Source organism: Dromiciops gliroides, chromosome 6 (genome assembly GCF_019393635.1).
Source record: "Dromiciops gliroides isolate mDroGli1 chromosome 6, mDroGli1.pri, whole genome shotgun sequence".
Taxonomy (NCBI): Eukaryota; Metazoa; Chordata; class Mammalia; order Microbiotheria; family Microbiotheriidae; genus Dromiciops; species Dromiciops gliroides.
This window is the reverse complement of record NC_057866.1, coordinates 101,549,216-101,560,429: the sequence shown is the minus strand read 5'-3', so window position 1 is coordinate 101,560,429 and position 11,214 is coordinate 101,549,216. Positions and strand designations below refer to the sequence as shown.

General features: G+C 47.5%; 1 protein-coding gene across 5 annotated transcripts in view; it reads right to left on the bottom strand.

The window, feature by feature from the left end:
- Positions 1 to 3,949: 3,949 nt before the first annotated feature.
- PTPRA (protein tyrosine phosphatase receptor type A) overlaps positions 3,950 to 11,214 on the bottom strand; it is a 194,314-nt gene continuing 187,049 nt past the window's right edge. For all 5 annotated transcript variants that reach the window (XM_043970062.1, XM_043970063.1, XM_043970060.1 and 2 more), the window contains 4 exons: positions 8,258 to 8,383; positions 7,026 to 7,177; positions 5,401 to 5,536; positions 3,950 to 4,581 (listed from right to left, as the gene is read on the bottom strand). In XM_043970062.1, the coding sequence (XP_043825997.1) occupies positions 4,507 to 4,581; positions 5,401 to 5,536; positions 7,026 to 7,177; positions 8,258 to 8,383 (489 nt within the window). In that variant the 3' untranslated portion in view covers positions 3,950 to 4,506. The remainder of the gene's footprint in view (positions 4,582 to 5,400; positions 5,537 to 7,025; positions 7,178 to 8,257; positions 8,384 to 11,214) is intronic.

The window sequence follows — 11,214 nt, the reverse complement described above, 5'->3', positions numbered from 1 at the left end:
GGCCCTCATCTCACGCCTGCATTACTGCAATGCCGTTGGTGCGTCTGCCTGCCTCAAGTCTCTCCTTGCTCCAGTCCATCCTTTAGTCAGCTGCTAAAATGATTTCCCTGAAGCACAGGTCTGCCCATGTCACCTCTGTGCTCGATAAACTCCACCATCACCTCCAGGATGAAATATCAAATCTTCCATTTGGTGTTAAGAGCTCTTTGAGGACCAACCTCTTCTGGTCTTCTTACATTATCTATGCTGCCGTGTACTCTTTGATCTCGTGACCCTGGTCTCTTGGCTGTTACTAGAATAAGACATTCCATCTTCCAACTCAAGGCATTTTCTCTGGCTGTCTCCTATGCCCGGAATATTGTCCTTTTTCCTTCCTGCTTCCTGGCTAAAATGCCACCTTCCACTGGAAGCCTTACCCAATCCCTCAATTCTGGTGCCTGACTTCTGTTTCCTATTGATCTCGTATACAGCTTCTTTTTCTATTTGGTCGCGTGTTGCCTCCCCCATTAAATGTGAGCTCCTGCAGGGCAGGGGCTGTCTTTTGCCTTTCTTTGTATCCCCAGCCCCTTAGTACAGTGCATGACACATAGTAGGCGTTTAAGAAATGCTTGTTGTTGCTGTTGTTCTATTCATATCTGACCCTTCATGACCCCATTTTGGGGTTTTCTTGGCAAAGGTACAGGAGGGGTTTGCCTTTTCCTTCCGTGGATTATTTTACAAAGGAGGAAACTGAGACAAACAGGGTTAAGTGACTTACCCAGTCACACAGCCAGTAAAGGTCTGAGGCCAGATTTGAACTCAGGAAGAAGCTTTCTGACTCCAGGCCCAGCATTCTATGCACTATGCCGCCACCTAGTGGCCCTATTAAATGCTTATTGACTTACTATTAACGCCACCTCCATTTTTCCCCTCTTCTAATCCATTTTGCAACCTCCTGTCTATTAGTGGATAGGCCAGGGGCAGAGCCAAGATAGAAGAGGAAATGCAGTAACCTCTTGGAGCTCCTGACACAATCACTCCAAAAAACTCCAAATACTGCTGTCTATTAGTGAAGGACCCTTTCTCCATCTCTACAACTGCTGCCATTTTTGGTGAGAACTATCTTATTGTTCTGTATCTGTAAAGTAATTGGGGTCTAGGGATAGCATTCTGGAAATTCCTGCTCCCCCCTATACATACCCATGTCAAAGCATATTCCGGGTCCTTTTTTTTTTTTTTTTTTTTGGTGGGGCAATTGGGGTTAAGTGACTTGCCCAAGATCACACAGCTAGTAAGTGTCAAGTGTCTGAGGCCAGATTTGAACTCGGGTCCTCCTGAATCCAGGGCCGGTGCTTTATCCACTGTGCCACCTAGCTGCCCTCTGGTGAAACCGTATCATTTGCTATATTATCTTCTATTCTGAGCACCACTCATAAGGACACTGACAGGTGCCCAGAAGAAGGTGAACAGGGGGAAGTGAAGACCTTTTGCTAGGATCAGTGGAGGAAGTAGGAATGTTTAGCTTACAGAGGAAGTAACTCAGGGAATAGTTGATCAGTATCTTCAAGTGGTTGTCAAGAGGAATGGAATCAGACTTTCTGCTTGGCTTCAGAGGGCCGAACTAGCAGGGAAAGGGGTAAAGCTTTACAGAGGCAGATTGCAGCTCTGTGTAAAGAAAAAGGAACTATGTTTAGGGGCTGAGTCCAAATAGTATGCAGCTTCCTCAAACTTGTCCTCAAGTCTTTCAGACTTCAAGAGAGATGCCCCTTTCTAGCATGTACTATAATTTGGAAGACAGAGCCATAGACACGCTCTTGTCCCTTTCTCAGCATGTCTTTCTGGACTTTTGAAGCTTTCTCTAGCCATCCTATCTTTGACTGTTGGAGGTGTCTTTCCTGGATCCCCTTGGCTCCATTCTGGTTTTCCCAGGTGACTTTATGCCATCAAATTCTCAGGGACTGCCTCCTTTCTTTTGTTAGCTGGCTCCTTATCCTCTGCCAACTCTCTTGGAGAAATGATCCCTTCTCACAGCTCTGACCTCTCCTTTGAGCTTCAGGTCTTACATTTCCCCAACTGTTCTTAATTATTTCTACTTGGATGTCCTGCCATCACCTTATATTTAGAATGTCTAAAAATTGAACTAATTTTCTTGTTCAAACTGGACCATCCTCTACTTCCTTGTTTGTTTTATTTGGCTCATCTTCGATCCCAATCCCCCACCCCCACCCCAATCACCATGTCAATGTTCTTTTGAAGGTTTTGTCTCCACCTCCTCCTTCCTCCTATTATCCTCATTTGTCATGGGCAGTCTTGGTCATTTGAACAGTCACATCACTGACTCTGACTTGCCTAAGGTCACACAGCTAGTAAGTGTCAAGTGTCTGAGGCTGGATTTGAACTCAGGTCCTCCTGCTTTATCCATTGTGCCACCTAGCTGCCCCCTCTTCTGTACTTTCAATCTGGCCTCCTGAGCCATCCTACCTCCATGACCAAAATTATTTTAAGCATTGGTCTAACCACATCCCCTTCCCTGCTCACAAACGATACCACCCTCCCTTGCCTATGTGTGCTGGCCTTCAAGGCTCTCCACGATCTTCCTAACCAGTTCTTCCTACCTTACCCTGCCTGGCTCTTCCCATCACTGTCCTATACACACAGCTCACGCTTTTCCCCATTTCTTCCCCTTTGTTCACGCTGCTCTTTTCACCTGACATTCACCCCCCCCCCCCATCCTCTAAGTCTCACCTCTTTCACTTCCTCTTCTTCCTCAAAGGTTCCAATGCAGGCCCCCAGCATCCCTAGTAGTGGTCATAATTTATACAATGTGTCTCATTGGAAGGCTTAGCATATCCTGGTTGTTTTCTCTTGGAACGGTTTTCATGTATTGTTTTTTGGAGAAGATTCTCCTTCATCCCTCAGGGCACAGAACTAGCAAAATGTCAAGTAGGCCAGGGTTGGGGGAAAGAGAAAAGGCTGGACCCTGAGGCAATTCAACAGTCCCTGTGGTCATTGTTCTGCCTGGGTGTCAGTGTGTTCTAGCTTGGGGAAGGGGGAAAAAGGGGGCCTACAGGGTAGATGTGACCTTAAAACAAGTTCTCAGTTCCCTTGGCTCTATGAGGTAAAAAGGGGGAGAGGAATAAGAGGAAGGGGAAAAGGAGGAAGAGGGAACAAGGTGATGAGGAGGGGATGATGATGGGGAGGGAGGGAGAAAAGGAGAGAGGGGAGGGAGAGGAGGGAGGAAGGGGCAGGAGGCAAGGGAGCAGAAATTGAGGAGACAAGGAAAAGAGTGAAGCAGACCAGAGGTCAGGTGCTCCTGTATAGACACCCAGACATTTGGGACGGGGCTGTTTGATCTCCTTCAGGAGCGTGGGGGGCAAGTCCAGGTCTCCCTCTTGCTTGGGAACCACATGCCAGGTTACGGCTTGGCTTCTCCTTTCCCCTCCCCGCAAACACACACATACCGCAATGCACCGCACCACACCTGTGCAATGGCATTAAAGAAGAGACCATTTTACACCTTAGAAGAACGCAGGGCATCATTGAACCGGCCCCACACAAGCTGATTTTGCATAAAGAACAATGACTCCTTCGATGGCCCTGCTCAAGGTTCTCATAATCTCCAGTGGCAAAACTTCCACCGCAGCCCCCTCTCATCAGGGGTGGGCGTCCAACATCTTGCGGCTGGGTCCTCTTTCTCCTTGAAGGCCTGGCTAAAGTCCTGGTGTTGGATGGGGGAAGGTGGCCTTCGAATGAGGCCCCTGGGCCCTGGCAGATGGCTGACGCTTTGGCAACGTCAGGGTCATGCATGGGGAGCGGCTGGCAGGATTTGGTGGGGGTGCTGTCAATCTCCTCTCCCCAAGACCAGAGGCCTGCTTAGTATCCATCTTTCTCAGCATGGAACCTTGACCCCATTCCCCACCCATCTTCATCCGACCCCCCCCCCCCCACAGAGGGACAGACATGTCACGTGTCTGCAGGAAGACAAAGCCTTTTTATTACCTAATGGGCCCTGGTGGGATGGCAGCAAGGACCCTTCGGCTGCAGTCCTGGTCCCTTCATTCCCCAGGGGAGAGTTTTCTCTGGTACAAAAGGGGGGTATTTACAATGGCAAGGGTGAATCAGGATGTGTGGGAGGGGCCTTGGAGAGGAAAATGTGCAACCATTTTCCACATGAAATAAGAATTTTGTGCTTCCTCTTGTATGGATTTGCTTGGAATGAGTATTGTTAAAAAGGCTTTTCTTCCTCAGGAAAAGATTTACAAAACAAACCCCAGCTGGGCCCACTCTCCAGCAAAGGGTGTCACGATATGAATCCAAACAGCACGCTATTTAATTCCCCAATCAAACATTGGAAAAAAGACTATCGGCGCTAACACAGCTACATATAAAATCTCCAGCTAATGGGAAGCCTATGTACCAACCTCTCAAACAGGTAAGATATATACACAGAGCTGGGCATATTAACAAACAGAATGGTACAAAATATTAAAGAAGGCAACTCTTCTGTGCACAGGCCCTCGGCGTCTCTCACTTGAAGTTGGCGTAATCTGAGAAGGCGTCGATGTACTCCTGCACTACCTTGTAGCAGAACTCGTACTGTTCCTGGGGAGGAGGAGAAACAAATATAAAAGTGACCTCAGAGGAAATGAAGAGAAGAGTCAGATTTCCCTCCTGGCCTACATGACTCGATTCTTTGCCCATCTCTCCCCATCACGCAGATGCAATCTTCAAAGGTAAACAGCCAGGAGGAAATAGAAACACAGGCCTGGCCCTTCCAAAGGCCAGACCACAAAGCTGTGTATAGACTGGGGACTGAACAGGGATGGCTGAGATGAATTGGTTTGACTAGAATAATGAGGAGATGATGCACAGGCCCAGAGCTCACAGCTCATCTCCGTCTACTGGGGCCTGAATGGTTTTTTTTTTTAAATCTCATTTCTTTTTTCCAGCCTCACTGGGCTTAGCAAAATCTGTTTCCTATTCCAGGGATTGAACAGTGTCCTCTCCCCCAGAGATTCTGGAAGGTCTAGATTTTGAGACCAGAAAACCCTCCTTATCAGGGGACTAGGCTGGTAGGACAAGGAGCCTGAATGATTGGGGAAAAAAAGAATCAGAACCACTGGAACCCATCTTCAGCTCCTCTGGGCCAGCTGGGGTTTTCTGGGTTTTTGAAACACCCCAAAGTGAACTGAGAAATGACACTAAATCAACAGACAATATAATCAATTCCCTGAAAATAGTGGGTTCTGTTGCTGGGGCCTGGAGGCTGGGGATGGGGAAATGTATGCTGTGAATAGACATGTTGCCAACTAGTTTTTCCCACTAGCCATGCTATTCCTCTGATCTCCTGTTTGATGTGGCCAGTGAGGGTCCCCCTACACTTCCCCAGTGATGCTAGGTGCAGAGATGGTCTGGACATACCAGTGTCTGGACCATGTGTGGCCTCTGTAATCGCAGGCTCTTCACTGTCTGGAAGACATCCAAGATACCCTCGGCTTTCACTCTCTCCAGGACTGTGCTCAGAGCACAGAATGTGCCTGTTCTTCCTGCACCGGCACTGGAAGAGACAAAGACAGACAGACAGACCTGCCTGAGAGATGATTAAGATTCCCGAGACACCCCTGGCTAGGAGCAGAGTCACCAGAAATTCTGATGTACTAATGGAATCAAAGGGAACAGGCCTGAGTATTTCTGTCCCTGGCCCTACAATGTCACTGTTTCTAACCACTGCCCTGGGATCTGTGGCCTGACTCTCCAATGCCAATGATCTTGGATCTTGGGGAACGAAGCCCTGGGCTTTCTTGGCATTAGCTGTGTTGCTGATAGGGACCAGGGCTGGGAAAAGTGAATGGGGTACAAGGGGCCACCTGGACAGGAGGGTGGTGATGGACATGGTCATCTTAGTCTTGCCTCTCTCTGACCACTAGATGCCACATGTAAGAAGGGCCACTGAGAAGCTGAGTGGGTGACCAGAGAGAGGAGGGGGTTAGAGAACATGCCATATTTTTCTAGCCTAAAGGCTAGAAAAGAGGGGGAAGGCATGCTTAGTGCCACCGAGAATCAGAAGGTATGTCCTGTGGAAGAGGGGCTAGGCTTGTCTCTTTGGCCTCAGCATGGGGAAAAGGGATCACAAGTCCTATTTAGACTCAGTGCATAGAAGAACCTTCTACAAACTAGAGCTGCCCACGAGAGGAAGGAGCCTCATCAGCGAGAGGTGGGGAAGGCCGGCCACTCTCTCAGTATATTCTAGAGGGGGGTTCTGTTTAGGTAGAGGTTGGACTGGATGACTGGTGAGGTCCTCTTCAAAACAGATGCTGTGACCTGCTGGACTCAGTCTCCTCTGCCTCACCTGCCCATTTATCTACTTCTCGTCACACAAGGCTGCTGAGCATCAGTGAGGCAATGAATGTGAAGTGCACACACCTGTGAGACATTAGCCGTATTACTAATGTCCCACCACCCCTTAACCTGAACATACTGGAGAACTTCATTTATCCTCTGCCCCTGCCAGTGCTCCGACCATCATTCAAGCTCAAAACCTTGACGTTACCCTCAGTAATGATCACTTTCTCTAACCAAGTCCTGCCCATTTTTCCCTTCAAAATCTATCTTGAGTCTGCTCATTGCTTTCCCTAGTGTACGCCCTGGTTTTTGTGAGAGCCTCAGGTGGGCTTTCTCACTTCCAAGTCCTCAGCCTCTGATCAGTACTGTGTCCCTGGTCACACAACTTCTCCAGTGCAACAACATGGAGCGGTTCACAATCTGGGCCTGCTGTCACCTCACCGGCGGCTGTGTGGTGCAGTGAAGAGAGTGAGGGACTTAAACTTAGGAAGACTCAAGGCTGCATCCCACCTTAGGCCCATCTCCAGGTCTCAGTTTCCTCCTATGTAAAATGGGGTGAATCACTGCACCAACCTCACAGGGTTTCTGTGAGGATCCAATGAGATAATGTAGGTAAAGCCTCCTTTCTTGTCTGACCAGGCTGAGGCCTCTCCTCCCTTTCCCTTTGGTGGTGGGCACAGGGAGGAAGGAGGGGCCGGTGGTACCTGCAGTGGACTGTGATTGGGTGGTTCCCCGACTGTTGCTGCTGCTTCTGCACGGCTGCGATGATGTTGATCATGCCCTTGCCATCACTGGGGATCCCCACCTCGGGCCAGCCGTGGAAGTGGAACTGTCGAATTTGCCGGGTCTTGTTTTCCTTTAGGGAGAGCAGAAGCTGGGTAAGAGGGAAGGACTGAGACAGAGCTGCTTCCCTCTGTTCTGGGGGATGTTTCTGTCCCTTTCTGTCCTTTGTGGAAATTTATTTTGATTTGGGGACCCTACCTTTGGGCTGAGATTAGAAAGCCTTAGGCCTTCGGGGTCTCTTCTGTGTGGGAGGAGCTGGTGCCCCTCCCCCTCTGCAAGACGCCAGGTCAGACAGCTCCGGGGAGGAAGCACTAGCTCCCTCCACCCTGATCGGAGCTATTCGAGATCCTGGGCGTAGCCTGTGCTGAGGCACGTGATGCTCGAGAGTCCCCCCCCAGCCCCAGCCGCAGCCCTGGCTGGTGGATTAGCTTGGTGTGGGGGTGCAAAAAGCCCCGAGATTTGAGTGGAGAAAAGAAAGATATATAGAGACCTGGGAGTTAGAGAGAGCGGGGCTACAAGGACGCAGGAGAAGGCTAAAGGACTAGGACCGACAAGAGGAGGAGGCCAGCAGACAAGATTAGGAAGGGGGGCTGACAGGAGGACTGGAGGCTGAAGGACAAGATAGAGAGACTGGGTGGACAAGATTAGAAGTTCCAGGCACAGCAGGTGGGAAAGAGACGCACTGCAATGCAGTTAGGTTGTACATTTTATTTCCCTGTATTCTTATTAATTTTAAATAGTATCTCATAAATAAACTCTGCTTTGATTATTTAGTTAAGAGGCTTCTTAATCCTTTGCTTATCAATTTTGGGAGTGGAGCAGTGTGGTGGAACTTTATAAACAGTCCATGCTAAATTATTAGCAGTCAGCCAAATAGTTAAAAATCCCCAGATTAGTCCTCCAGTCAGATTAGCCCCCCAAATTAGGCAAATCAGTCAAAATATTTTGACATTTGAATGGCAACCACGAAGGGATTTGTGATCCAATTATAATTTTTCTAAACTTATAATTGTTCATATAATCATAATTTTTCATAAATCCAATTATATAAATTTTTCAGATTAGATATACTTATTAATAATTAATTTTTTTACACCTTCTTCTCTCTCTCACAGTGCCCGGATAGTGAGAGACTGATGCCCTGACACCTTACCCTGGTGTTGGCCACGAGCAGGTCTCGGACGGTATAGCTCTCACACTCCTCTTCCTTCTTGAGCTCCACGGTGATGTCCCCATAGGACACTGAGCCATCAGATGGCCAGTACTGGGCACACTTCTCCTGGGGACACAAGGGATATCAGTAGAGATAAAGGAAGCAGTCTTGGACTGGTATTTCTGAGGCTTTTATCTTGGCTTTGCCATTGATTTTCTGTGTGACTCTGAACAAGTTTCTTCCCCTCGCTGTGTCTTAGTAAAGTAATTGAGTCACACTAAGCAATCACTTAGTTCCCTTCTCTTGTAGTGGAAACTCAGGGTGGTTATTACTGTTTATTTAAAGTTGGGTGAGTAGAGACAATGTGATGTAGTAGGGAAAGCACAAGAGATCCGAGTGTGGCTATAGGCTCAGAAGTAAGACCCTGGAGCAGCCATTTAAACCTGGAGCTTCAGTTCCTTTATCTGTAAAATGAGAATAGTAGTTGTACTACCCAAATCACTGGCTACTATGAGGAAAGTTCTCTGTGAACCTTACAGTGCCATAGCAATGCGAGCTATTGTTATTTTAAAACCGTTCTAGCAAAGTTCCTCCTCTCGGGGTGAAAAGACCAAACTATAAACCCCCCAACAATCCAGATCTGGGTAGAGCCGGCAGTTGGACCAGGCTGGGCCTGGCCCCTGAAACTGGTTTGAAAGGAGAGGGGTGCTGTGTTCTGAGCACTGTGATGAGGATGCCGAGCAGGGCCGGGCCCAGCTCCACTAAATAGGCTTTGTTTGGCAAAGGACACAAGGGAAGAAGCCAAGTTTTCTTTCCATCAGGAATGAGAACAGATAAGGCTGCCTACCACACTGGCCCCTAACAACCACAGCAGCATGTTTCTCTTCTACCCTTCTTACTACTTCCTTAGTATCTGGGCTATCCTGAATCAGCTCCCTTCTCTTTATCTCTCTTTTAATTAAGATTTTATGGATATCTTTAAAAAAATTTTTAAAGTCATTTTTCAGATACTCTGCCCCTCCTTTCCTCTTACCTAGTGAGTCTTCTCTGGTGACAAAGGAAAATGACTAGGCGAAATCCATGACTGTGACTCTCTGCCACAACACAACGTGCTGCACCCATACTCCCCCACCTTCCCAGTGAAAGAAGGAACATGTTCTTCTCTTTCCCAGGGCCAACATTAGTCATGACAGTTGAGCAGCCACCTGGCTCCAAGTTAGTGTTCTTTTCTTTGTGTATCGTTTTCCTGCACCTTCCCTATTCGTCAATCTCAAAATAATCAAGTCTTTCCTTCCTTTCCCCTGGTACTCTTCCTTCTGGCTAAGGTCAACCCCCCTACTTGTGCCTTTGAGCCTATTCCCCCAGGCCTTATATCCAGCAATTGCCTGAATCTCTCTCTGGGCCTTCCATAATTTCTTCCTTTCTACCAGCTTCTTTCTACTTATAAACTTGCTCGATCAAATCCCCTCAGTCCTAAGGAGCATCCTCCTTCATCCTTCTAATCCATGTCGTTACTATCTCATCTACCCCCTTCTTTCCCTGTTAACCTTGTTGAGAAAGTTGTCTCTACCCAACATGTCCAGTGCCTTTTCACCCACCCTCTCTTTAACCTCTTGAAATCTGTGTTCTGCCTTTCTCTCTGAGGTCTCGAATGACCTCCTAATTGCCTAATTCAGTGACCTTTTAAAGATCTTTAATCTCACATCCCTCTGACATTGTTGACAACTTCTCTCCTACTGGATGATCTAGCTTCTCCTGGCTTTGTGGATGCTACATTCCTTCCTCTCCTCCGATTTCTCCGATTGCTCCTTTTCTATCTCCTTATCCTGTTTCTCACCCCTTAGGATAGCATTTTCCCCAGGATCTGTCCATGAATCTCTTCTACCTCTACACTTTTTGTTAAGCATTCATTTTCCTTTCTGATTTATCTTTCCCCACTGACTAATAAAAACAATTTGGTAATAGCTGACGCATATATAGGACTTAAAATTTTGCAAAGCACTTTGCATGGAACATCTCATTTACACCTGATCACAACCTTGGGATAAATGGTGTAGGTAGCCTCACTCTCATTTTCCAGATGAGGAGACAAGCCCCAAGTGACTTGCTCAGGGTTACAGCATCAGAGCTGGGAATAAAAACAAGGTCTTCCTGACTTCAGGCCCAGCAGACTCTCTCATGTCTATTCTGTCCTGAATCAAATCAATTGACATACATTTGGGTGCCAGGCAAAGTGCAAAGTGCCAGAGAGACAAAAACAAAACTGTCTCTGCCCTCTATGAATTTATGTTCTCATGGAAAAAACAACATGTACTCACATGAGAATATACCAAACATACAAAGGAGATACACTCTCATAAGATGTCCAACAATAGATGGCAGGGACTGTCTTTGCCTTTCTTTGTATCCCCAGGGCTTAGCACAGGCCATTATCTACTAGGCCAGGGCCTGGGCTAAGTGCTTGTTGACTGAGTGATTTTGGATAAACTGTATGGAGAGTGGGTAGAGGAACACAGTGTCCCTATTCAGGGTGTCCCCAAAGTCTGAATGCTGTTTTAAACTATTTAAGCTTAAAGATTTGGGGGAGATGGGGGCAGCTAGGTGGCGCAGTGGATAGAGCACTGGCCCTGGAGTCAGGAGGACCTGAGTTCAAATCTGGCCTTAGACACTTAACACTTACTAGCTGTGTGACCCTGGGCAAGTAACCTAACCCCAATTGCCTTACCAAAAAAAAAAAAAAAAAGATTTGGGGGAGAACTTGTATTTGATAATACCTGGTATTGTAGAAGATTGGTGGAGAGACATGGCCATGCCTGCACTTGAAGAAAATCATTTTAGCCTCTCTATGGAGAAAAGGTTGGAGAGGGGAGACTTGAGGCAGGGAGGCTAAGGAGGCTCTTGAGGTACTTCAGTTGGGAGCACCCCTTCATCTACGTGAGTCCAGTCTGACTCCTGCC